Source organism: Eleutherodactylus coqui, chromosome 7 (genome assembly GCF_035609145.1).
Source record: "Eleutherodactylus coqui strain aEleCoq1 chromosome 7, aEleCoq1.hap1, whole genome shotgun sequence".
NCBI lineage: Eukaryota > Metazoa > Chordata > Amphibia > Anura > Eleutherodactylidae > Eleutherodactylus > Eleutherodactylus coqui.
Genome location: NC_089843.1, coordinates 82,929,021 through 82,956,615, shown reverse-complemented (window position 1 = coordinate 82,956,615; position 27,595 = coordinate 82,929,021). Strand labels below are relative to the sequence as shown.

At 42.1% G+C, this 27,595-nt stretch overlaps 1 protein-coding gene across 1 annotated transcript in view; it reads left to right on the top strand.

Moving 5' to 3' along the window:
- Positions 1 to 21,843, top strand: part of LOC136573519 (proton channel OTOP1-like) — a 40,196-nt gene extending 18,353 nt beyond the window's left edge. Inside the window, exons 3-6 of the mRNA XM_066574797.1 lie at positions 9,466 to 9,524; positions 17,037 to 17,167; positions 19,463 to 20,322; positions 21,646 to 21,843. Of these exons, the coding sequence (XP_066430894.1) occupies positions 9,466 to 9,524; positions 17,037 to 17,167; positions 19,463 to 20,322; positions 21,646 to 21,825 (1,230 nt within the window). The 3' untranslated portion in view covers positions 21,826 to 21,843. The remainder of the gene's footprint in view (positions 1 to 9,465; positions 9,525 to 17,036; positions 17,168 to 19,462; positions 20,323 to 21,645) is intronic.
- The last annotated feature ends 5,752 nt before the right edge of the window (positions 21,844 to 27,595 follow it).

The window sequence follows — 27,595 nt, the reverse complement described above, 5'->3', positions numbered from 1 at the left end:
TGGCCACCGCACTGCCTCTTGCAACCTACCCTGCTGCTGCCCTTGCCTCCCCCTCTGAAGACCTGTCGTCAGTAGGCGTAGCAAGCCAGGTGGGGTCAGTCACCTCATTGTCCTGCTGCTCTTCCTCTGAATCCTCTGTGCGCTCCTCCCTCGGACTTACTGCCCTTACTACTACCTCACTGATCGACAACTGTGTCTCAACGTCATCGTCCTCCTCACCCACTGAAAGGTCTTGAGACAGTTGCCGGAAGTCCCCAGCCTCATCCCCCGGACCCCGGGAACTTTCCAATGGTTGGGCATCAGTCACGATAAACTCCTCTGGTGGGAGAGGAACCACTGCTGCCCAATCTGAGCAGGGGCCCGAGAACAGTTCCTGGGAGTCTGCCCACTACTCAGAATGTCTCATTGTAATGGAGTGAGGAGGCTGGGAGGAAGGAGGAGCAGCAGCCAGAGGATTCTGAGTTGCAGCAGTGGACGGCGCAGAACTGTGGGTGGACGATAGATTGCTGGAAGCACTTTCTGCCATCCACGACAGGACCTGCTCACACTGCTCATTTTCTAATAAAGGTCTACCGCGTGGACCCATTATTTGTGCGATGAATGTGGGGACGCCAGAAACGTGCCTCTCCCTAATCCCGCAGCAGTCGGCTGCGATACACCTGGATCAGGAGCTCGGCCTGTGCCCACACCCTGACTTGGGCCTCCGCGTCCTCGGCCGCGCCCACGTCCTCTAGGCCTACCCCTACCCCTTAGCATGCTGTATTACCAGTAATGCAGAAACAGAACGCTGTAATTAAATGTGCCGCTTATTGGCCTGTGGTTGGAGGCTGACTTCGCTTACGGAACGCCAGGAAATAATTTTGCGCAAGCCTGCTGTAACACTTAGCTGGCTGCGTATGAATTTGGAGAACTACTACACCCAGCAGAGGCCCAGAACACTGAGGACAATCACAGGCAGCCCAAATAGATTTTTTTCCCCAAATTTTTTGCAAAGGCCCACTGCCTATATTCAATCAATATGTCTTCTGTCTCTGCCTAGGCGCTTCTGGCCCTGGAGTATGTCAAAGAACTGCAGAGTGTTGCACTGTGGACTGCAATACAGCAGTGATTTCACAGCCCAGACAGAGCCAGGAAATAATTTTGCGCAAGCCTGCTGTAACACTTAGCTGGCTGCGTATGAATTTGGAGAACTACTACACCCAGCACAGACCCAGAACACTGAGGACAGTCACAGGCAGGCCAAATAGATTTTTTTCCCCAATTTTTTTTGCAAAGGCCCACTGCCTATATTCAATCAATATGTCTTCTGTCCCTGCCTCACAATATATGTCTTCTGTCCCTGCCTAAGCGCTTCTGGCCCTGGAGTATTACTGCAGGGCGCAATGCTCTGCACGGCCGATATACCAAAAAAAAAAAAAGTGCAACACTGCAAAAAGCAGCCTCCACACTACTGCACACGGTTAGATGTGGCCCTAAGAAGGACCGTTGGGGTTCTTTAAGCCTAAAATACTCCTAACACTCTCCCTATAGCAGCTCCAACAAGATAGCACTTTCCCTCCTCTATGTCAGAACGCATCTGTGGCGAGCCGCGGGTGGGGCCGATTTTTATACTCGGGTGACACCTGATCTCGCCAGCCACTCACTGCAGGGGGGTGGTATAGGGCTTGAACGTCGCAGGGGGAAGTTGTAATGCCTTCCCTGTCTTTCAATTGGCCAGAAAAGAGCGCTAACGTCTCAGAGATGAAAGTGAAAGTAACTCGAACATCGCGTGGTGCTCGTTACGAGTAACGAGCATCCCGAACACCCTAATATTCGCACGAATATCAAGCTCGGACGAGTACGTTCGCTCATCTCTAGTGATTTCCTCTGTGCTGCACACAGTAATCTGTGTTCTTACATAGTAATAGTGCCCACTATTGTGCCCCTTATAGAAAAATAATGACCTTTTCTGCCCTTAGAAAGTAATAATGCTCCCTTAAAAGTAATAATGCCTGTTGTATGCTCCTTTTGATGGTACTAATGCCCTAAGTGCCCCTTTAAAACTTTTTTCTTGGTTTTGTCTGGTGTGTTTTGTATACATGTTCGTAACATTTTCCTTTTTGCTAAAGCTGCTAATGGGCATCAACAGTTAATCAGCCGAGCTCACCGCTTGGGACCCCAAATGATCGAGCGCCCGCTGACAGTGGCGGTATACACTGGGGTTGAAGTGGAAGCTGCTACTCTGCCCTCTGTGTAAAGACCAGCACTTGTACCTACAGGTGCAGCGCTCATTGAAATCAATTGGTCAATCCAACCCCAGTGTTTGTATACCAGTGCTGTCAGCAGGTTCCTGATCAGTTGACTGGCCAGTATCCCGAGTGGGGCCCCCCAGACGATCAACTATTGATGACCTATACTGAGGATAGGTCATCAACAGTATTTTTGTGGAAAACCCTTTTTAAGTAGAAATTTTCTGCATCAATTCAGTAGCCTATCCAGTTCATTTTTAACAAACTGATAAATAAAAGCACAAAATACCAACAAGCTAAAACTTGTAACACAGAATTTAGTTAAAAAGCTGATTGAGCACAAAAGTAAAAAATGTTTATTGGTTTTGGTTACCTATTTCCAGTAACTAGTTTTGATACTACTAATTTCATTGTAATCATGGCCATCTTTAGAGGGAACACGGCTGTGTGTCATTGTATATTTTTGCATGTAAAGATACCTATCTTTATGTAGTGTCAACATATCCCAAAGTGTTTTACAACTAGGTAATTGTTTTCATTACTTGTCATTTTACTTGTTTGCCAATCAGTGAACATTTATATTGAAAAAATGGTAGATTGTCAAATAAAGTCTGGTTACAACCTGTTTCTGCATTTGGAAGCTGAGAGAGAACATAATATTTACCCAGAATTCAAAGAGCCATTTTTTCACACCTTATTACATGTTTGCAAAAATGATCATTAAAATAAGTATGCAACTGATATATGCAAATATGTATCAATAAAAACACAAAGTACACTTTTTAAAATTTAAAAACGTTACATTTTATCGATATAGATAAGAAGATGCCAAATGTATACATATATGTTAGGACAATAGCCAATAAATTGATAGATAATATTATCATAATATAGTAGTATGGAAAAATAGCTTTATTTCTGCATTTTCATTAAAGTACAATATAAAATAAAGTTTAACAAAAATCTCCTAAAGTATGTATTCCAAAATGGCACCAGGAGAAACTACTACTTACTCATACAGCTATGATAAAATTAGAAAAGTAATAATGGACAGAATGTCGAGAGGAAATAAAGGGGTTATCCTGTGGATACGTAATAAATGTCTAATCGGTATGGGTCTGACTGTTTATGAGAAAGGAGGTGCTGAGTCTCCCCATAAGTATGGAGCAGTGGTCAAGTGTGAGCACTACTACTCCATTCATCTTTATGGTACTGATGGAAATGGCCGAGTACAAGTGCTTTGCTATCTCCAGCAGTCCCACAGAGATTAATGGAGCAGAAGTGTGCAGCTTCCGAGGAGCGAGCCCCAGCCTAGGAGACAGCGGGGTAGAGTTTGGACCTTAACATGGCGCTCTACCGTCTCCCACCATGAGGGTAACCCAACTATGGTTTACCTTAGTCTCTTGTCACGTGTGATGCCACCGTTCCAGCCTCTGCGGTGAATTCCAGAAGATGCAGTAAGTGCTTCTGAAAAATCTAATTATGCAGATCAGCTTTCCCCTCCTCATTATTCATTATCTCTACCTCAGCCCTGGGCCATGTTATATGGGTATTCATTTTTTCCATGCCCCACATAGAAATACTACATTAAGTAACAAATATTCCCATCTCATATAACATGCTATTTTTGTTTAAAATGATGTGAATATATAAATAGGTTCATATGTTGCCTCCACAAGGACACAGCTGAATTACTTTGGGCTGTATAAGGTGTAGCAGGCCTGTATAAGTTGCTCACAGGTAATACAGATCCTTTGTATTTGAGTACATTGCACTTGAAATGCAATTACGTTGGCAAGACAATGATGGCAAAGCAGGCACTGAAGTTTACAAAAGACTATATCTTTAGTTTCAGCGCTTCGTTTCTGTAAGGGAGAGATACTTGGAATAATAGGAAAAAGAGAATCCAGTGTAATTCTACATTTTTGAATAGTGTAGAATGCAGAAAAAAGAACGGCTTATGCTCAGTGGAATCTGAAGCCATACACCTATAATGTATAAGAAGCATTGGAAGCAAATGCACTTACTGATTTGGGGGGGATTTCTCCATGAGGTCCCCCTACAGCATGTCATAGCCTGGATAGTGAATTCTCTAGGTCCAGAGATTGTCAAATGGGGATTTTATTCAAATAGGTGCAGTACAGCAATAGTGGGTACGGATCGGCAACGCGTTTCGGACCCTAAGAGGACTTTGTCAAGCACTAGTAGTACTTAAAATGCATAGTATATATAAGAAATGATACTCAAAGTAATGAGGATATTTTCTGTGAGTATCACTATGCCAGCAGGAGCATATACATGCAAACAAAAACTTTTCAAATGTGATAATATAACACAAAACAACTCGAGATAAAACCAGGAGTAGTCACTCAAATCAAGAAACACCTTAATTGTAATGCCTCTTATGTCATCTATCTATAGGAGTGCCCCTGTCACTTGAATTACATTGGTAGAACTACAAATCCCCTTAGAATGAGATTGAACCAGCATCGCTTAAACAGTAAAAAAGGGATATTTGAAACACTACGTGTCAAAACATTTTTTCAAGTTCCATAATTGTGATCCTAAAGGTTTAAAGATTACATCTAGAGAAAAGATCGAGCAGGGGAAGTTCGCCAGACTCAAAGAAAAAGAGATGTTTTGGATATTCTCACTAAACTGTCTAGTACCAAATGGCCTGAACGAAGCAGTGGAAAAAATTTGAAAAGTTCTGAAAAAATTCTTTAAAAAAATGTTTTGAGGAATTTTATATGGAAGATTTCTTACTGGGGGGGGGGGGGGGGAAAGGGGTTTATATAAAAAATTATTTCAGAAATGTAATTCTTCACTTTTAACCCTTCCCCCCGACCCTTTCATTCATCCAGTCATCCTCTTTTCAGACCGTTACATTTTTATATCATGAACATATCTTATCTCATCATTATCTCATGAATTTTCTTGAACTACCCATAATCAGTTTGTTATCAGCTAAACATATATATTAAAAATTTTTTTTATACATATGCAATTTTAAAATTCAAAATTTTATCTAATTTTTCCATCTTTTCATGAATGACTCACTATTAAAAATATGAATTTCCCCTCAGTAACACAATTATCCATAAGCAACCATACAGAGGTTCTATATATATAGGAAATGCAGCCAAGGAAGCTGAAAAAAACCCCAATTCTCATCTAGCTGGCACCATCTGGGTCCCTGCCGCTGTTCTCCGGAGTTGCGGGCAGGCTGCCGGGCACTTGTCAGTGCCGACGGAGCATCTTTTGCTAGTGACAGGGTTTGAAGACCCCTCCTCCAGCAAGTGAACACTTTAAATTATGGGTGGCATGAATTCGGTAAAGTTACGGACATTGCAGGAATGTATGTTTTCTTCTGAATTGTTGTAGCATTTTGGAAAGAAACATACTTTGAAAATCTGCTGGGTAAGGGGCTTGGAGTTATGGGGGAGGACCTTGCTAGACTCTCACTGCCTGGATCGGCTAGACCGACAGGTTTGTTTGTGTATAGGGAAGACCTGTCAGTCTAGGTGGTCCAGGCAGGGAAAGGTGATTAATTAGAAGCTGGACAAACTCTTTTAAAGGGAACCTGTCATGCACTATATGTTGTTCTCACTAAAGACAACATAAAGTAATGACAGACATGCTGATTTCCACAGTCCGACACTTATTTGGTTATGTGCAGTGTTTTTTTTAAGAACTTACAACCTATTCCAGCAGCTCCCAGCAAGAGATGAGTGACAATTGTTTATAAGGTGTCACTAGCCCCACCCACCTTCCAGGATTGGCTGTTTTCTCAGTATGCAGTGCAATAGCTAAAAGGCTGTCAATTGGTGTGGATGGACAGGAAAAGCAGCACCACATGAATAAACTAGACTCATCTCTTCAAGAACAACCTGAAGGTTCTAAAAATCCACTGCACTTTATACCATAAGTGACAGACCTCAGAAATCAGCATGTCTGTCACTATTTTATGGTGTACTCTGTGAGGGCTACATAAGGGTCTTTAATTGCTTTCCTCTTACCTGCCCTCCCTTCTTTATTTATTCGCTTCCCCTTTTCCTCCATCCTTGATTACTTTCTGAATTCGTCCATGCATACCACATCTCCCTTCCTTCCCCCTTTTTTTATTCTTATACTAAAATGGCACGTGCTCTTTGTTTCATGTCAAGCATTACTGGGATTGTTAGTTTTTAAGTTTCCTTTTTGATGTTTTTTATTTTTTGTTCTCTATAGAAAAAATCCTTATGTATTCCAGTTTTCACAAATGTCACTAGAGGAGCTGTACATCTTCTGTATCTTACTTGTCAGCTTTTCTGTATAGAATGAGCAGAGTCACTTCGATATGTTTAGAAGGTGAACTGGTTAATAAAATCTTTACTGTACTGTTGTAGCCATAAATAAGATAGAATAGTAAAACTATACACACAGAGAAGGCTCTGCACAAATATCTCCTTGTTCCCCTGGGGTCTGGTTGTACTTCATCACATCTTGGATTTTGTGATTGCTCCCAGCAAGAGAAACCACATAATCTTGTAGATATAATACCTTTTAATGGCTAAGGTTCCTACCCACTAGCAAATTTTTAACGCTGCGATATAGCTGCGTTTTTTTTTAAATGAAAATGTCAATGGGACTTTCTAATGTTAAAATTGCATTGCACAAAAATCGCAAAGCACAAACTTGCGATTTTTGTGCGATGCGATTTTAACATTAGAAAGTCCCATTGACATTTGCATAAAAACTATGCAGCGATATCACAGCGTTAAAAAAATGCTAGTGGGTATGAGCCATAACAAAAATACATGATGTTGATGCGAGCTTCCGAATCAACTCAGAGTTCTTCTTCAGGCTTAAATGAAATAGTTCCGAAGAGGTATATATATATATATATATATATATATATATATAGACTCACATACTTATGGCAAGCCACAGATATGGATATGATTGGTTTGCACTTAAAGGAATACTGCAACAGTAACACAAACATTTTTAACTAGACACTGATGAGGGAGTGAAGGTTTTATAGTCACTGAATTACTGTTGGGGGGTCACCAGGCCAGCAGTCTTATCTGTGCTATAGATGTCTCATACCTCCCAGTCATGCATGAATCCTTATGAACAATTTAACCCACTATTAAGTGTGTAAAAGTTGTTATACATTTATAGAGCATTAAAGAGCCTCGTGTGGTGCAGAGTGTAAGCTCTCGCCTACGACCTGGAGGTTGCAAGTTCGATTCCCACATGAATCAGGTAGCCGGCTCAAGGTTGACTCAGCCTTCCATCCTTCCGAGGTCGGTAAAATGAGAACCCAGCTTGGTGGGGGGTAATAAGTAATAATTACCTGAAAGCGCTGCGGAATAAGTTGGCGCTATACAAATACCATGATTTGATTTTTTTTTTTGATATTCCCAAACTCCTCTATGGCTTTGTGACTTGAAACCACCCTTCAGTATCATAACTCTCATATGTTCTATGTCGTGTCCATGACTAGGAAAATGCTCGGCCACAGGTAATTCTGTCTTTCTCTGTTTAATTGTGTGTCGATGAGATCTGATCCTGGCTTTCAGTTTTTGTCCTGCTTCTCCGACATAAAGGCCCCCAACAGGACATTTACTACACAGAATCAGGTATACAACATCAGAATCCTTATTCTGTATAGTAAATATAGAACATATGATAGTTGAAGGGTGGTTTCAGTGTCTGCTGCAGTTTTCCTTTAAGTGCAACCATTCACATCCATGTCTGTGCCTTGTCATTAGTATGTGTGTATAAATATGCATGCCTTTTTGGATCTATTTCATTGAAGCCTGAAGAAGAACCCTGCGTTGGTTTGGAAGCTCGCATTAACATCATGTATTTTTGTTAGCCGTTAAAAGGTATCATATGTACACGACCACGTGGTTTCTCATGGTGGAAACAATAACTTGTAGTGATTAGAGATGAGCGAACGTGTCCGTAACGGACACATCCGCACCCGGACACCGGCTTTAGCGAACACTGGAGTGTTCGCGCGTAAGTGTCCGGGTGCCGCCGGGGGGCGGGGAGATGCGCGGCGGCGCGGGCGGCAGTAGCGGGGAACAGGGGGGAGCCCTCTCTCTCTCCCTCTCCCCCCCGCTCCCCGCCGCACCCCCCCGCGCTGCCACGGCGGCCCCCGAACTTTTTCGCCCGAACACCGAGGTGTTCGCAAAGTTCGGTGTTCGGGCGAAAAAGGGGCGGGGCCGAACGTGTTCGCTCATCTCTAGTAGTGATCAAAGGCCAATATTGAAAGGAAGTGCATGTCTTCAATATGAACATTCTGAGAAACACTTAAAAAGAAAAACAAAAATGGCAGGAACTTTTGAAAGACAGAACAAACTTTTTTTTTCTGTTCTACAGACTAACATATAAAAGGGTATTTTAGACACTTACTATTAATGACCTATGCACAGGATCATTCATCAATAGCTGATCAACAAGGGTCCGCTACTTGAGATCTCAGTCAATGGGCTGGTCCTTTGGCTTGCTGTCAGTTCAGCGGACGTGGACGTCCACATCAGTGGTCAGGTCTGGAAGCGTGATGACAGACCTCGCTCCCATTGATTTAAATGGTAGTGAAACTTTTGTCACTGCTGGTGTGTTGTTCATGCATGTTTGAATACATCTTTATGAATGTGGGATTAAATATACTCAATACAATTGACAATCCAGTAACAGCTGTGACATTACACACTCTTGTCTATTATTGAGCAAATGTACTTAGACCAGATTTTTTTACACCAGTCTAAGTAAAGGTTGTGCTGGCGTGAAGTGGGTCAAGTGTACTAAGAGATGCAAGCCTCTTTAACTTTCAGCACATCTTTGGCTGTCTCTCTGTGCTCCAAATCTGAAATCTATGTCAACCCTGAGCTGACAGATGCCAAATATATTTGTGCCAATTTCTAGTAAAAAAATATGGTAAATCTTATAGCCAGCAATATGCCACACCCCTAATGCTATGCCCCACCCACTCGTTTTCTCTTTTGGAGTGAGGCTGAAATAATGTAGCAAAAAGTTGTGTATTATGGCACACATGATGCCATGTGCCAAAATGTGACTTTTCCACACTAGAAGCCTAGCATAGGGAGTTTATTGTGCCACTACATATTAAAATACAATTAGTTTTTCAAGAATTAACGTTTTTTTAATTTCCTTTTGTCGATAGTGATCTTAAGATGTGTTGTTTCAAAACGAAACATTTGTACGTCTTTGTGAATTACAGGTATATTTTCTTTGGCGACATTCTAAAGACGTTATCAAATCCTTCAAAATAGTTGAAAGGTAAGAGTATTTGATTTCATATTCTCACTCTTGGGAAGATTTGCTTTAATCTGTTTTTATTTACGGGCTATTTTTCATTGTACTTCTCCATGCATAATTAAGCGGCGGCCATATTGTTTGGGATGTGAACAACAGTTCAGAAATTTGCTTTGTGGCAGTCACATGCGCATGAGAAACCTCAGCCAGTGAAAAAACAAACTGAATATGGGCCAGTGTTGTGGGAATGCCCTGTGACCTGTGCAGCGAGAAAGAGGGAGATGAGTTGTGTTGCTCATAGTGTCAATGGTGTTATCTACCTCCAGCTTTAGACCAGAGCTACATGGCGACTCATACCCAAAAGAAAAACATTAAAAAAGAAAAAAAAGCCCCCCAAAATCATCACGGTTGGATTTTTATGAACAATGTAAGGTCTTTCCGATTTTGTTTATTATAGGAAATTGTAGCTGCATTGCAGTAGTTCCATAATTGTACAGTATTGTGCATGCTACCTTGTGTCACCTTTTAGCCCAGACCTTATAATAGAGATACATAATAAGACACAGGTCAAGTACAGCCTATAATCCTAGAGTGATACAGAAGTGTTTCCTTCTTTGTATTTCTCCCCTGATTGTAAAGAGATGAAGGCTGCAGCTGCCCGCAGGATACACAACACACCCTGAAAAGTGATCAGCACTTCCAACAAAGAAATCAAATGTGAAAGTGTACCTAAGCCAGGACTGACAAATACAGTAAGAGAGACATGTGCCTCAGCACCCCTACACATTTATGATCGGAATAAAATGGCACAACTGTTGTTTATACTAACCGCATAAAAATGCAAGGTTTTTGGCTCATACTTTGATCAAAACATGTGGACCCACCTGCTACGGTCAGATGAACCTTATTGGACGGATTAGTAGACACTGATTATAGATATAGAGACATCTCTGTACGAGAAGATTGTCAGTTTTTAAAATACTGGCCCCGACTACTCTAGCACCGATGAACATGCACTTGGCCTTGTTTGAAATCACTTAGATTGCTCGATTCCCCTCCAAGCAAATTGAAGTGTGGCTCCACACTCAAACTGATCTATAGAAAACTTGCTCACATGATTTTGTACTGCACTTAAGATTATATGTCTAATTTCTATACAAAGACACTTCAGCTGTGAAAGGCAAAGTGACCATTGAAAGTATGATGGGCCTTCTAGACAGTACCAAAATTATGTGCTCAGCATGTCCTTGCCATAGAATGGCTAGCAACAGTGCCATTGGCTATGCCAGTAAGCAGGAGCGTAACTAAAGGCTCAGGGGCCCTGATGCAAAAGGTGAGCGGAGGGCCCCCCTCTATCTGTACCCGTACCCATTCCTAAACCATGCTGCACAGAGGCATAACTTAAAGCTTCTGGGCCCTAGTGCAAAACCTGTAACAGGGCCCCCAACTATAATGCTTTACTCATAGTACTGGGCTCTCTATATGGAGAAGAGAGGCCTTATGGGCCCCCTAAGGCTCCTGGGCCCGGGTGCAACCGCATCCCCTGCACCCCCTATAGTTACGCCCCTGCCAGTAAGTCTAAATCTAAAGCTATAGGTCTAGAAAGTGATAAAAACCTGGGGCTTGTAGTGGGGGGAATAAGTGTATACAATACACCTTGCTTCAGTCTGTCATTCTGCAAGAAAGGGCGGGGGGGGGGGGGCATTGGAACAGATATAAAAGAGTAGTTGCTACTAGCACTGGTAAACATGTAGGAGGCAAGTAGGATATAGATGACAGCGTTAGAGGTCCTTCCAGGAAAGAAGCAAGCAGTTTGGAACCAAATGCTGCAACTCCTCCTGGGGAAAAGGGGCCTGGGCCGCACCTGCGTCAGTAAAGTGGCGCTGTATGTTAGGCAAGGAAGTGCAAGATGCCGGTGTTTGGGCCTTTTTCTCTTGCTCTTGGTGAGAGGAAAGACCTGAAGTTAGAATATGCTGCTGAAATAAAGTGAGATCGCTGAGCAGCTATGCACCACAATCTATCCCTTATCTTTCTTGACACACCTAATCCATAACCTTTCTACACGTCTTTGAATACTTCTGTCTGACTTGTGTGCATGTTCTGGGACGGGACAATACAGCCATTGTCTACATATGTAACTATGCTTATGCCAGTTAATTGGAATCAGTGGGTTTAATCTTAAATTGTAGGTTTCTCGAATAGTTGCGTGTTGTGAAATCTTTGGTTCTATGAATCAAGAATAGCGATAGGATAGAAACTGGAAACATGAGTCTTTCTCATAATAAACTCGGACCTGTTTACTGAAATGACCCGGACAATGTAATTGTAATGCGATACAAAAAGCTATGACGAGTACTGTAAAAAATAAAGCAATCCAGTGAATAGCACTCTTTGGCAATGTTGTGCCGTGAATAGCGGGTAGAGTTGTTGTTAATGTCTGTAATAGTGAGACCTTTGTTTTAAGACTAACTTACCAAGTACTCATTATTCAACTAAATGTACTTGCGTGCTCTAACAGCTACTTAAAGAGGACCCATTATAGGAGAAAATCAGGGGGGCTGGCTGCATAGCTGTGCAGTTGTGGCCTTGCTGACTCTATCCTTGGGTTGTACTCCCTTCACCCGGATGAGCTCTTCTTCGGTTTGGCTCCCAGAGCTGATAATGATGGACCCACCTATCACTTTTCATGGGTAACGTCAAACGTTATTGACAGTCTGATGGGGCTGACCAAATGACAGATTAACAGGTTCAGCTCCCAGGGCTGTCAAAGAGGAGCCGGACAGGTCAAGAGGAGATGAGTATGGGGAATAGTGGAAATGGGATAGTAAGTGGAGCAGCAGCTTCAGAGTTATGCAGCTAGGCTCCATTATTTTATCCCATAGCAGGTCCTCTTTTAGTTTATATTGAGTCTCATATAGTATATGATTGATACATATTGGCCAGATCATGAATTATTATGTACAGTATATAGCGATTTAACTTCCCAATATCCCGCTATTGTGAACCTAAAGAACTCAGAACTAACTGTGGGACGAGATATACTTTTCACTGGCACTATTTGATGGAATATATTATTTATTTGATTCACTCTCTTTTTTTTCCTATGGTGTTTTGTAATTCCACAATTTTGGGGGTTTTGTTTTTTTGGAATTTTATTTTAATGTTGTTCATGTGTGGTATATATGACATTAAGTTTATTCTGCAGGTCAACAATAGCAATATATATATCTATATATATAAAATTGAATGTATGTCTGTCTGCGTGCGTGCGTGCGTGCGTGTCTGCGTGCGTGTCTGTTTGTCCTTTATGCGCTACTACACCATTCATCCGATCGCCATGAAACTTTGGGAAGTTGTTAAGTACACTCCTGGGAAGATTATAGGCATAGTACAAATATCCTACGATAAATGGCGCGCGAGCGTCGTCGAAAGTTACGCCCCCCCCCACGTAGATCGAGTAAGTAAGCCACCTGCTATTGTGATGTCATCACTGATGTCATCAACATCGGACGCCCTTGAACATGCCCCAACATGTTCTATAAAGCTGCATTGTGATGTCATTAAGGCTGTATTATGACACATACAGCTTGGAACCACTAGAGCACGCCAGCCAATTACCATTGGAGTTGGAAGTGGGTAAACAAGTACTAGGATATCTTCCTAAGAAGCCACAGCAGCCGGATAAATTGTATGTTCCACCCAACGGCTATTTTATTCAGCCCGCAAGGGGGAAGCAGCGGCCTACAAAATCTCATTCAGGTAGGTAGGTTCAGTTCTTGGAGGTTGGGGAATGCTTATGGGCAAGGCCTTATGTCTCATCCCAACTTAATTCTCTCACTTCCCAATGTCATAGAAACTTAAAATTTGGCACGAGCATTGATTATGTCATAAATAGGAAAAGTTAATGGGTCCCAACTCGATTATTCAATTCAAAGCGCCAAAGAATTAGCGTTCAAATTTTACGTACGGAATCTAATTCTCTCATTTCCTGATGTCATAGATAGATAGATAGATAGACTGTATGCAATAACCCAGATAGATAGATAGATAGATAGATAGATAGATAGATAGATAGACTGTATGCAATGACACGTACAGCTTGAAACCATAAATACTAGAGCACTCCAGCCATTTACAGTCAGTCTCCTTTGGAGTTGGAAGTGGGCAAACATGTACTAGGCTATCTTCCCAAGAAGCCACAGCAGCCGGATAAATTGGATGTTCCACACAACGGCTATTTTATTCAGCCTGTAAGGGGGAAGCAGCGGCCTACAAAACCTCAGTGGTCGCTGCTGCCGTCATCTAGATATATAAAAACGAATGTATGTATGTATGTCTGTCTTCGCAGCAACGCGCGACGGGTACGCTAGTTTAATAATAATAATCTTTATTTGTATAGCGCCAACATATTCCGCAGCGCTTACATAGACAAGGGAATACAAAAAGACAAAAGTACATTACAGAACCACGGTTACATAGTAATCAGTTGATGGAAACAATAGGGGTGAGGGTCCTGCTCTAATGAGCTTACATACTACAAGTAATGGGGTGATACAGAAGGTAAAGGGCTGGAGATGTGCACGGTATGGTGAGGTGGAGAGTGAGGGATTCTATACACCTAGACAATGGTCAGACATTTGGCCGTGTGACGACAGAATCGGTATGACTGCAGGAGCGGTTTATGATGGCTAGCAGGGATTGCAGTCAATAGGTCAGGGAGAATGTTATCAGATGGAGTACAGAGGGGTTTGTTTAGGGAATGCGGTATGCCTCCCTGAAGAAGTGCATCTTTAGAGCACGCCTGAAGTTCTGCGAGTCCTGGATTGCCCGGGTAGCCTTTGGTAGTGCGTTCCAGAGGACCGGTGCTGCTCTGGAGAAGTCTTGGAGGCGGGAATGAGAAGTTCAAATTAAAGGGGCGCTCAGTCTGGTTTCGTTAGAGCGGAGAGCCTGGGCTGGGTGATGGATTGAGATAAGGGAGGCAATATAGGCGGGCGCTGCACTGTGGAGGGCTTTGTGGATGAAGGTATTGAGTTTAAATTGAATTCTGTATTTAACGGGCAGCCAGTGCAGTGACTGGCACAGGGCAGAGGAGTCTGAGTAGCGGCTGGACAGGAAGATGAGCCTGGCTGCTGCATTCAGGATGGATTGGAGAGGGTAGAGTCTGGTGCAGGGGAGGCCGATCAGCAACGAGTTGCAATAATTGAGCCGTGAGTGGATGAGGGCAACAGTAAGCGTTTTAAGCGTGTCTACAGTGAGAAAAGAGCGGATTCTTGCGATGTTCTTGAGGTGCAGCTGACATGTTCGGGCATGAGATTGGATGTAGGGGGTAAATGATAGATCAGAGTCGAACATGACCCCAAGGCGGGGGGCATGTTGTCTAGGAGTTATGGTGGTGCCACACACTGAGATGGAGATGTCAGGATGAGGTTGGTTAGTGGAGGGTGGAAATACCAGTAAGTCAGTTTTAGAGAGGTTTAGTTTTAGGTAGAGAGAGGACATAGTGTTAAAGACAGCGGTCAGACAATCGGTGATGTTTTGGAGGAAAGGTGCAGAGATGTCATGGGAAGAGGTGTATAGCTGGGTGTCGTCAGCATACAGGTGGTATTGGAGGCCAAATCTCCTAATGGTTTGTCCAATAGGGGCTGTGTAGATAGAGAAAAGGAGAGGGCCGAGGTCCGAGCCCTGGGGGACCCCAACAGCAAGGGGAAGAGGAGGGGAGGTAGAGCCAGCAAAGGAGACGCTGAAAGAGCAGTCAGATAGGTAGGAGGAGAACCAGGAGAAAGCCGCGTCCTTTAGGCCAATGGAGCGAAGCATACTTAGGAGGAGTATGTGGTCAACAGTGTCAAATGCTGTGGAGAGTTCGAGGAGGATCAGTAGGGAGTAATCGCCCCGCGATTTGGCTGTCAGTAGGTCATTGGATACCCTTGTAAGGGCAGTTTCTGTTGAGTGTTGGGGTCGGAAGCCAGACTGTAGGGGGTCCAAGCGAGAGTTCTCTGATAGATAGCTTATAAGGTGGGAGATGAAGGGGAGATTAAAGATGGGTCAGTAGTTGGCAGCATCAGTTGCGCCAAGAGTCGGCTTCTTTAGCAGTGGGGATATGATGGCATGTTTGAAAGAAGAGGGAAAGATGCCAGAGGTCAGAGAGAGGTTAAATATAGTGGTGAGATGGGAGATGACCACTAGGGAGAGGGATCGGAGGAGGTGTGATGGGAGAGGGTCGCTAGCGCAGGTGGTGGGGTGCGCAGAGAAGAGCAATTTGGAGACTTTTTCCTCTATCGTTGGTCTGAGTACAGACAGTGAGCAGGAGCTAAATGCAGTGCTGACAAGACTAGGGTCAGGGCTAGTCTGGGATTGGGAAACTATTTCCTGACGGATGTCATCAATTTTCTTTTTGAAGTAAGCAGCAAACTCTACAGCACTGAGATCCGTCACAGTGGGCTGCGGTTTAGGGCTGGGAAGGGAGTGAAAAGTATCAAAGAGCCGTTTAGGGTTTTGCGATAGTGAGGAGACAAGGGAGGTGAAGTAGACTTGTTTGGCGTGGTTTTATGTTGTTCTGTTGCTGCACAATAAAGACTTTTTTCTAATTCAAAGGCATTTTTTAAAATTACTTTATTCTAATAGCCATAAGAGAACCTGTGTGAGGGCGTTTGTGGAATGAGTTGATGCTTTTAGGTTTTCATTAATATCATTTTGGGGAACTGAAATGTTTTCGTGAGGTGATCAAAAGCAGCAATTCTTGCATTGATTTTATTTACCTGGATTTCACTGTACAAGACAAATAAAATGTTGATTTTTAGGCGTGGGTCGTCTGGCAACGTGAATTTTAAATATAGTGTTATGCATGTGTTTTTTTTTTTTTAAATGTTGGACCTTCTTGGAATGGTGTTCAAGAGTGGACAATTATTTTAAAGGGGTTTTCTAAGGTTGAACTATCTTAAAGGTAGGTTATCAATAGTGTATTGATGGATGTCTGCCACTCAGGACCCCTGCTGATCACTGGGGCTGGTATGCTAGTATAGGGGCTTAAGTCCGATTCTGCCCTGCTTAACCGTCTGAGTCTTCTTTCTTCTCTACTGCGGATGTGTGCGCAATGTCAATTGCGGATGGGCCGTGGATTGGACGACTTCCACTGACTTCAATGGAAGCCGTCCGTGCAGGAACCGCACTGAAATGGAGCATGCTGCAATTGTATTTCCACACCCAGGGGTCCGCAAATCAAGCCTGCATGCTTTAAGTCAGTTGCGGATGCCCATATTTCCCTATGGAAAGCTTGAACAGCAGATCATCTGCGTGTGTGCCCTGCATGGATTCCGCAATTAAAATCTGCCTGTGAACATTTGGCCTAAGAAGCTGCGTACCAGAAGTTCCTTAGTGATGTCTTATAACTTACAGTAGAAAGAACATTCTTCTATATAGTGTGGGAATGATAAATGTTCCCATAGCAGAAATTAGAGACATTACGTTCATTTATCTGCAGACGTTCCATGGTCATGTGCTTGTCTTAATTATCGTTCTTCTCTTTTTACTCGATTTTAGGTTTGGCTTAATCCATTCTGTATGTACAAATTTACTCCTCTGGGCCAGTGCAGTAGCTACAGAATCTGACCATCAACTGGAAGGGCACATGGGTAGACTGACATCACTTGGCTTTGTAAATATATCTTTACGTAAGTAATAATGCTGTGAGATTCAATGACATTTAGATTTACACCCATGTAATATTATTTAGAGTTCAATTGATGTGTCTCATGCCAAACTATCAGATATTCTAGATTATGGGATGGCTATACAAAAATACAACCTGTATTTTATTCATTTACATCTCTGCTCATTCTGAGCTGAACAGTCCAGTGGGCGGTCCTATCAGTGATTGACAACCTTCCCTGTATGTACAGTCATACACAAATAGCTGTCAATCACTGATAGCCCCGCCCATTGGACTGTTCAGCTCAGAATAAGGAGAGGTTTAAATGAACAAAATACTAGTGAATATTTCCCCATCAAACTATATATAATCTGCTCAGCTCCTCCGGCTCTATAACATCATGCCTGCAGTTTGGACAACATGTTCAATCTGACTAATTCCATTTCATAGGAGGTTTTCAGGTTATTTTCTGTTGCATGTAGCCCAGTGTATAAGGGACTCACCCGAAGAAGTTAATAATGCCATAGAGATGGACTGGAAAAATGCACCAAAATTGCTGTGTGCGCCAAATCTTTGCACAATGTAACTGAGCATGCTTACTTGAAACTGACTGATGCCCTGATGTAAAAAGTTCAATTTCTTGCTGTGTAGTGAGCTGAGTGGGTACTGGGCTACCCATTCCACCATTTCCCCAACACTCACGTGACCATGCCACTTTGTTCAGCTCAGCAAACCCCATAAAAGGGACATGTCTCCATCCTCACAAGACATAGCCAGAATCCCTCCCTCTGCTTCTCATTGTAGGGTCTTTGTCAAGCTATTGACAGTTGGGTCGTAACGTTGCTGTCTATTGGGTTGTGCAATAAAGTTCTCACCCTATGGATGAGTTTTAAATGCACCTATTAATGCTGCCTAGATCTTTATTTAATTGATTGGATCTATTTAGATCGTGGGTCCTGGTCCGCTCTACAGGCATGTATCAACTCAACACCTCCCCGCAGTTTTGGGCTTAGGAGTGCTGCTGGGTTTACTTTTTTGCTTCTCATTGTATACTCTAGACAGGGGATGGAGACAAAGCTGACAAGCCAGAAGTGAGTTACTTTGGTCATAGGATGCTGTGACATAGTGAATAAAAATTCTCACCAACAGCACAATAGATAAAATACCCTTCTCAGGGGAGGCTAAGTATCTGCAGAGCCGTTCTGGAAAATGGACTCCAGTTCTCCAATACCATTCACAATCCAAAGAAATGTAGATGGCAGCCGAAAAATAGTGGTGCATAAAAATAGATTTATTCCTCCATCTTCGATAAAAATGAACACGCAACGTTTCTACCATCCAAGTGTCTTTATCAAGCATGTATCATAATACAACTTACCCCCCTTAAATACTAAAACATATTACATTGTGACCAATCAAATGATCAGTATACTGCTCCTCCCACTGACACAACTTTCTACACAGCTGTATAGAATACATCCCTACTATCAATTATCTCGTTAGGGCTGAGACTGTTCCTTCATCTAGATTCCATGACACCAATGGAGAAAGGATCGGCGTCATCTACAACTGGAATCCCGGTGAAGGAACAGCCTGAGCCCTAACAAGATAATTGATAGTATGGATGTATTCTATACAGCTGTGTAGAAAGTTGTGTGAGTGGGAGGAGCAGTATCCTGATCATTTGATTGGCTACAATGTCATATGTTTTAGTATTTAAGGGGGGTAAGTTGTATTATGATGCATGCTTGATAAAGACCATTGGACGGTCGAAACGTCGCGTGTACATTTTTATTGAAGATGGAGGAATAAATCTATTTTTATGCACCACAGTTTTTCTGTTGCCGTCTATATTTCTTTGGATTGAGGATGCTGTGACATGTCTACTACGCAGGGTGTATCCAGCACTGTGATATAGGGTAGTGATGACTAATCATCTTGCAGTGGTGCTATAGTTACATGATCGTTGGCGAAGCAATGGAATGATGCATCTAAACCCCAGAGAGGTCAGTTCTAGGCAGGGGCGTAACTATAGGGGGTGCAGGGGATGTGGTTGCACCCGGGCCCAGGAGCCTTAGGGGGCCCATATGGCCTCTCTTCTCCATATTGGGAGCCCAGTACTATGAAAAAAGCATTATAGTTGGGGGCCCTGTTACAGATTTTCCACCGGGGCCCAGAAGCTTCAAGTTACGCCTTCTAGGTAAGCAGTGCAGACATTGCATTACATACAACAGAAAAGAGCTTTTATAAGGAAAATCTATTTAATTAAAAACTTTACATTTACTAGGTTTTTTTATGTCTCTTTTCTATTTTGCAGATGAAGAGCACATAATGTGTAACTGTACCACTGATCTGTGTGCGAGTTTTAAAAAAGGAATCTATTACATCTACCCATTCTACATTGAATATCAGATTTTGGCCTCGGCTATGCTGTATGTACTGTGGAAGAATATAGGGAACAGCCTTGAACATTATCATAGACCTAAGCTTAATTTCCGTGGGGTGGTCCCTGGTACTCTTCTAGGATTTTCTGTGCTGGCTGCAACAATTGCTACAGTCGCAATATATTTATTGAATATTGGACGCACGAAGAACGACAGCGAGTCTGCTCTCCGAATCTACTACTTGTATTCAATCACCGTCTTGAGCTTCATGTGTATAGTATCAGTAATTGGGCTTGCGATATATAAACTGGAAACAACAGCTATAGTGAAAGAGGACAGCCCATCTGTAAAGCTGGATAAAGACCTACTGGTGGGTTCAGCCATTGGATCTTGGATTACATCATGGTGTTCCATTATTGCCATAATAGTCGCTGAGAACCACCCCGACTACATTTGGTACAATCTACCCTACTCCATACTAGTGATACTAGAGAAGTACATACAAAACCTCTTCATAATTACCTACATAAACCGAAAAGACAAGCCTATTCATAAGAAACCAAACATGGATATATCGGTGACATCTGATGACACCAGTTTTTCTACTGAAAGGACAGAATTTAGAACTGGTAATGAAGACCAGATGAAAAACCGCAATCTCAAAGAGAGCAACCGAAATACCAAACAGCAAAACTTTGTTTTTCTTGATGATATGCCTCAAAATTCCAGTGCAAGGTTTAAGAAAGCAACATTAAGAAATATTACCATAGCCTTGTTTCTGTGCAACATTTCAGTAAGTATATAGCATCAAATCAGGTTCAGATTTTTTCTTAGATATGTTCTACAATGGTTTTCTAGAATATTGTGTTGAACATTCATATACTGTCTCCTATGATGCCACCTTGACTGACATGTCATGAGCTTCATTGGTAGGTCAACCTGGTCAAGTGGACTGTGAGGAAACCAAGTATGAACCTCAAACTGTTATAGGATTTAAAGGGGGGAAATAAAGTCAAAATCATCTTCAGATGTGTCATTAAATACATGTGAAGCAATCACATTCATGGAGTCTAAGATCTCAGGCCAACACGGTACGAAAGGACTCTATGAAAATTTTAAACCCCTTGACTCTACTCAAACTTTTTGTTACAACATTCTTAGTGAACTTCTAATGATTTGCATGGCCCTTTGCTTTGAATGTTGTCAGATTTCCAGTAACACACTAACTAGAGATGAGCGAGTATACTCGTTAAGGCTAACTGCTCGAGCGAGTAGTGCCTTATTCGAGTACCTGCCCGCCCATCTCTAAAGATTCGGCTGCCGGCGGGGAGCGGCGGGGGAGAGCATGGAGGAACGGAGGGGAGATCTCTCTCCCTCTCCCCCCCCCTTCCCCCTGCTCACCGCTGCAACTCACCTCTCACCTGCGCTGGCAGCCGAATCATTAGAGACGAGCGGGCAGGTACTCACATAAGGCACTACTTGCTCGAGTAGTTTGCCTTAGCGAGTATGCTCGCTCATCTCTAACACTAATATATTAATTTTCACCAGCCATTGGAATGGGGAGATGACCAATTAGAAATAGGCTCCTTCTTTTCCCAGATGCTAATGTGGAGCCTATGTGCTTGCACATGGAGTTCCTACAACATAAGCTCCCTGCCAGCTAGCTTACATGGGAACAGTCAGCAAACAATATTATATGTTCTAATCCTTAATAACTTCAAAAGGGTTGTTAATCCAAGGATTATTCCAATAGCCAGATTGGCATCAGGAAGGAATTTTGTCCCTTAATTGGGGAAAATTAGCTTCTACCTCATTGTTTTTTTTTTTTTTGCCTTCCTCTGGATTAAAATTGGGGTATAATAGGCTGAACTGGATGGACATGTGTCTTTTTTCAGCCTTACATACTATGTTATTATTTCTTCTTGGATGGCACTAATTCACATTGTGGAAACATATCCGGTAGAGAGTCTTTAGGGCAATGCTTTCTGGGAAAAATATGCAAAGTAGTTCTTCCTTCTAAAGGACAGATGTTTTTTATTCAGATATGTGCATTTGTGAATTAATACTTGAAATTGGGTAATACTTATAATTTATATTAATTAATTTTTTTTTCCAGCTTTGGATACCCCCAGCCTTTGGATGCCGTCCCCAGTACGATAATGGATTGGAAGCTATTGTGTTCGGGTTCATACCCTGGATTATTGTTATTGATATTGCTGTTCCATTTTCCATCTTCTATAGAATGCACTCAACCTACACTTTGTTTGAAGTGTACTGTAAGATAGGTTCTTCCTAAAATGTCCTAAAAAATTATCAGTGCTAATATAAGAAGGGATGGTGCTAGGGCTATGAGATAGGGTGGGGTTAGGGCAGAAATGGAATTGTTTTATATACTTGCTTGGCAAAAGTTTTAATTTGTGCAAAAAAAGTGTGGGCAAAGAAAGCCTATGAAGATCTCTTATCTGAGCCGCTCATGATATTCACAGGAAATACCACAAATATCTAATAGGTTTGGGGTCCCATCTCTGGAACCTCCACCTGCTCTGTATACAAGTGATCAAAACTGGCGGCAGCTACATTCAGGAATGGACAGAAATGAGATGCCGTCTTTCTCCATGAAGTGCGTGTGCACCGCACAGTTTATCTATCTGATAGGTGTGGGTTTCAGAGGTGGGACTCCCACCTATGACACATTTATGGTATTTCCCATGAACATGCCATGAATGAATAAAATGGCAAAACCCCTTTAAATGGGGAAAATATACTTGAAACCCTTTTGAATGTAACTTTTATCCCTACTTTTAGGGAAGCTGCACACATAGCGGAAATACTGTGGGTTTGTACAGCACAGTGTAAGTATATGAGATTTTACTGTATCATTTTTAATGTAGAGAAGGGAAATCCACCATAAATCCGGAGCAAAATCTGAATGTAAATTTAGTCCGGATTTGCAGTAGATTTTTTCCCCCATATATAGCTACCCTGACACAATTTTTAGATCCATTTACAAACACAAATTATGCTTTTTATGTAAAAAAAATCCCTAAATTGTATAGCAATAACTTTATTAAATGTTTATATTCCTATTGTAAAAAGTTTATTAAACTTCTAATCCATAAAATAAAATCTATCTAATGTAGAGATCCCAATTGTCCCACATTTGGCAGGACAGTCCTGGATTTCGGGGTCTGCCCTGTCATCCCGCGTGGCCTGCAGTATGTCCTGGACTCTATTCCAGTAAAACGCTAACTCCATCCAGCAGCAACTTCATATTCATCACTCACATAGGTCGGGATTACTAGACAGTGCAACTCAACATCACCTGACCTCTCCCTCTCCAGACTTACTAATTAGAGCAGGAGATAGGAGAAGGAGGCATCAGGTGATGTTGTGTAAAGAGCCACACTGTCCAGTAGGCCCGTCCTGCATGAGTAATAACATGGAGCTGCTGCTAGACTGGGTAGTGTTTTACTAGAGCAGGCCACTGTGGGGGACTTATTATTTTGACGAGACATGCAGAGAGTATTTGTGGCTGGAATAAATCATCATGGCGATCTGGGTCGAGATAAGAATAACAAAGACAGATGACTCCAATCAGAAAGGATATTACTTGGGATCACTGATTGTAACTGCACTGTAATTACTATTACTGCATAGAACTGGTATCTCCCTATTATGTGATGACACCACAAGCAAGGGAGGGAATGGTGCGAGAACGAGGGGTAGGAATGTGCTCAGCTTCAGCTTTGTCTTTTCTTCTCAGCTTGTTCAGGAAGGTACTGCACATGAGATTTTTTTTTTCTTATAGTTCAATTGCTGGACTGATGCTTTTCAATAACCTAGGCATGGAATTGTTTAAAGTGTTCTTTGGTTCTCATGAAGTTAATTGTTAGAAATCTTCACCTTCCATACACAGGAGTATGCCACAAACACATTTAGGTTCACTTGTTAATTCCAAGGACAAATTGATGTGATTTCTAAATGTATATGACTGTTCGTGTGGTGATTAAAGAGTGCCATAGTAATGATTATTTATGTATCCAATTATTGCATATTTTATGAGTGCAGTGGTTGCAGTTTTTGTACCTAATTAACCAGTCATTATGGCAAAAGTCCAGGTCTGAAATGTATTTATGGCAAATTTAAGAGATGTCATTAAGATCACTGAACTGATACATCTGCAAATCAGGTAACCTTCATTCATCTCATGAACATGATTTATAGAAAATAAGGATTCCATTAACTATATATTGTTATATACATTTCTCCTCTTGTCCACTAGAGGGCAGTGTGGTTATATTGAATTTCCTAGTATTCCGTATGTAAATCTTTGCACACTTCTAATAAAATGAGAAGATTGCTGGTAACAAATTCAAGCAAAATTCAAAGTAGTGATATAGTGCAATAATAAAAGATAATATACGAGCTGTGATCCATTAGTGACGGCTGAATGGATGCCTTCAGAAGACAGACTATAGCAAGTTATCATAGTTGCACAGCTGTGTTGGTTGAAGAAATAAAATGTTGCCAACATTGGCGAGCCTCCCAAACATTTCACTGCCTTTCCTAGTTTGTAACTCTTCTAATTTTCTAGGGATAGCGCCAAGTTTAACGATTTGTCCCAGGGAATGGCTACATTTCTCAATAATGACCATTTACAGTATACAAAATAATGTAATGTACTGTATGGTAACGGTATGTGGTTAGCTTGCCTTTGGGTATGAATAGTTAATATGGAGGAGGCAAGAAATATGGAGTATTGTTTTTAATTCAAATCATGCTTACTGCATGGCCATTAGGCCTCCTTCAAATGAGCGTATGTGTTTTTACGGTCGCTCGGACATGCCGTGAATTCGCACAAATGGACGATTTTCCACATTTAAGTCCTGAGCTTAATTAGCGTTTTCTTGTCCATTCACATGGCTGCGTGCGATGTTTTAGTGAAAAAATATATCGTAGCCCGGAAATCCCTCACTCGGCATACATGCTCGGAATGACTTTGAATGCCTAAATAGAGGCACCTGTAAGCTGCTCCCTGCGTTGGACGCTGATAAACTGCCTCCCTCTCTCTTTTTTTTCCAGCTCCCATAGGAGTCTATGGGAGCCACCATCATATATGGTAGAACCAGAACTATCTTTTTACCCAGCGTATATCAGCAGGCGTGGATTTCAGTCACTTATGTTCTATTTTTTACGGTACAACGTTTTTACGCACTGCATGTGAACGAATGCATTGGAAACAAATGCCTCAGATAGTCACGTATATTGGCGGACGTGAAAACGCGCCTACATAGCCGCATATTATACTCATGTGAATAAAGCCCTACACTGAAAGATATAATTACACGCAGTACGTGGAGGCAGGATTGTTCTTGATTTTTGTGCGGAGCTCTCCCCTCACCCAAGAAGGTCTCGCCTTACTAAAAAACATTGCTGCCCTGATTTCGGTTCTGAAGGAAGAGGTGATGGCTCTTGGTGGTGGGCAACCCATTGCAGAGATGAGGCCGGACAGAGTATGAACTCATGAAAGCAGCGGCGGCGCTGATACATGTGTCAACTGGTACATAGTGTTGCAGAACCACCAATAAAGAGTGTAAGCCCCTTATATTTGCATGCTATGATATTGCAAATGCATCAATCGATCTGTGTCTTGAGAAGGAGGGGTCAAGATATAAAAGATGGATGTGGTATCATTAGGGAAGTGCCGTGTGGTGTGCACTCATCCCCTGCTTGAGTAAGACCAAATCATCCCTGCTGCAGCAGGGAGAGTGGCTGTCATTACAGCTGCATGACCTAGAGAGCTGCCTACATAGAGCACTGGAGGAAAGGAAGTCTTCCCTACTGATGTGCCACCAAAGTGATGGCTACAGAAGATGTCGACCAGGCCGTGGATTGGACCAATGATAACACGGACACCCACAATGACAGAGTGGTGAGATAAGTCTCCAGTTAGAAAGATTAGAGTAGAGTAGAGTAGAGTCTAGAGTCTGAGAGCCCACTCAGCATGGTGGGTAAAATGTAACTGGAGGCTCCACATAGGCAAGAGCCTCTCTGCAACCTGAGTCATGGGGCATGTACTGGGGACCCAGTAATAGATGGCAGCCACAAAAGTTGTCGCCAGTTATGAGATGCTGTTGGGCTAGAAAACATTGTCCCCTGTATCCTGGAGGTCCAATTACAACTTCTAGACTTTAAAGGGTCACAGACCCAGTGACGTTATATCTAGGTGTGCAGAGTTGGAGTAGGTAACCAGATTACCGTAGAATCCTCCAGTGGATCCACCTTTTGACATAAAAATTGACCACTACTACAATATATGTCCTCTACATGACAGCCTTATCTGGAGCTGACTTTAAGAACAACCACTTTCCAACAGGGGTTTGCGTGTCAATTTACATTGACTGGTCACTCTGCTGATAACAATGCGCTGGTGAACACAATTTCCGTTGACTTAAATCTTACTCTTGTTTTTTTACTAACTTTTGGCTTCTAAATCCAAGTTTTTCTCTATCACATCAACTTTTTAAGCTGCAGGATAACCTCTGTTTTTCTCAAAAACCATACAAAATGTACATACGATGGAAAATCAAAACATTAATCAAGGAGTTGCGATCTTCCTCCATGAAGTGCATGTGCACCGCACAGTTTATCTTCCTGATAGGCGTGGGTTTCAGAGGTCAACCTCAACCCAAGTGAAATGCTGTGGTGGGAGCTTAAGAGGGTTGTGCATAAACGAATTCCCACAAACCTCAATGAACCGAAGCAACGTTGTAAATAAGAGTAGGCCAAAATTCCTCCAGAATGACATGACAGACTGATAAAGTCATACAGAAAACAATTACTTCAAATAATTGCTGCTGAAGGTGGTTCTACAAGCTATTGATGCATCGGGTGCACTTAATTTTTTTTGCACTCAGCATTTTGGCCAAGTTTTGGTTTCAATAAGTGATGACACGGTGTAGATGGTCATGTGGTGGAGTTTATCGAAGGTTGTATTTACCTAATTTTAGACCTTCTAAGGACCAGATGTGTTTTTTGTATGACCTGATATGTAAAACCATAGAATTCAAGGTGGGTGTACATGTTTTTCTCATGACTGTACATGCAATATTTCAGGTTATAATTGATCATTTTACTCCGTTCTAGAGTTGCAGCTGCAATGCTTACTGTAGTATTTCTATTCCATGCAAAGCAAGCAAATAAAGAGCTGATCAGACTCAGAGTGCGGACTACGGGGAATGAAATCTGCCTCTTTCTCCACCACCTGGCTGCGAAAGAGGATTTGTATGCGCATACAGTAAATGATAGGTGAAAGTCTTCATCATTAGACACTCTGACCTGCACATCATTACTGTTCATTATCTGAGTGGCATCACTAAACATTGTATAATACTAAAACCCTGGATGTCAGAAATACTTGGGGTGCCTGAAGCTGACACTATTAGAACTGTATATAACTGATGCAGAAGGACCATTTTGAATACTCAATATCAATGTCTGCATATTTCATATACGTGTGGTCCACACCAATTCCTCTGCTACAATTATAGTTACATACTGCCTAGAATGTGTTTCCTGTTTCACATAAACATACAAGCAGGTCTAACTAAAAAGCTGCTCCATGCTTTCCCTTGCAGTTCTCCGCATCAGTCAATTCCTTTTTGTTAGAAGGGTCCCCTAATGAGAAGCTGATAATGAGGTTGTCTAGCTACTGGTACTCCCAGCTCTTAAATGTAATATGGGGGGGAATCTGGCAGCAAGTGTACAATTATCCTACAGCACACCCACAGGAGAAATGAAGTATTACACGGTGCTAATTGAATAGGCAAGGCGTTGGCAGCAGCACGCTCCTAAATATCGTATACATATTCCCCATTCACTCAATAAACGCCTAAAGAGACTTCTTCTTCTGGCATCCTCAGATAAGTAAATGTCACTATGCTTTTTTATCGCAGCCTGTGCTATTACAATACAACCATCTATTAGAAAACATGTAGCACACAGTATATATTTTTTTTCTATGACTGACATTTATGTAGCTTTTATATGATGTGGTGTTATTAAGC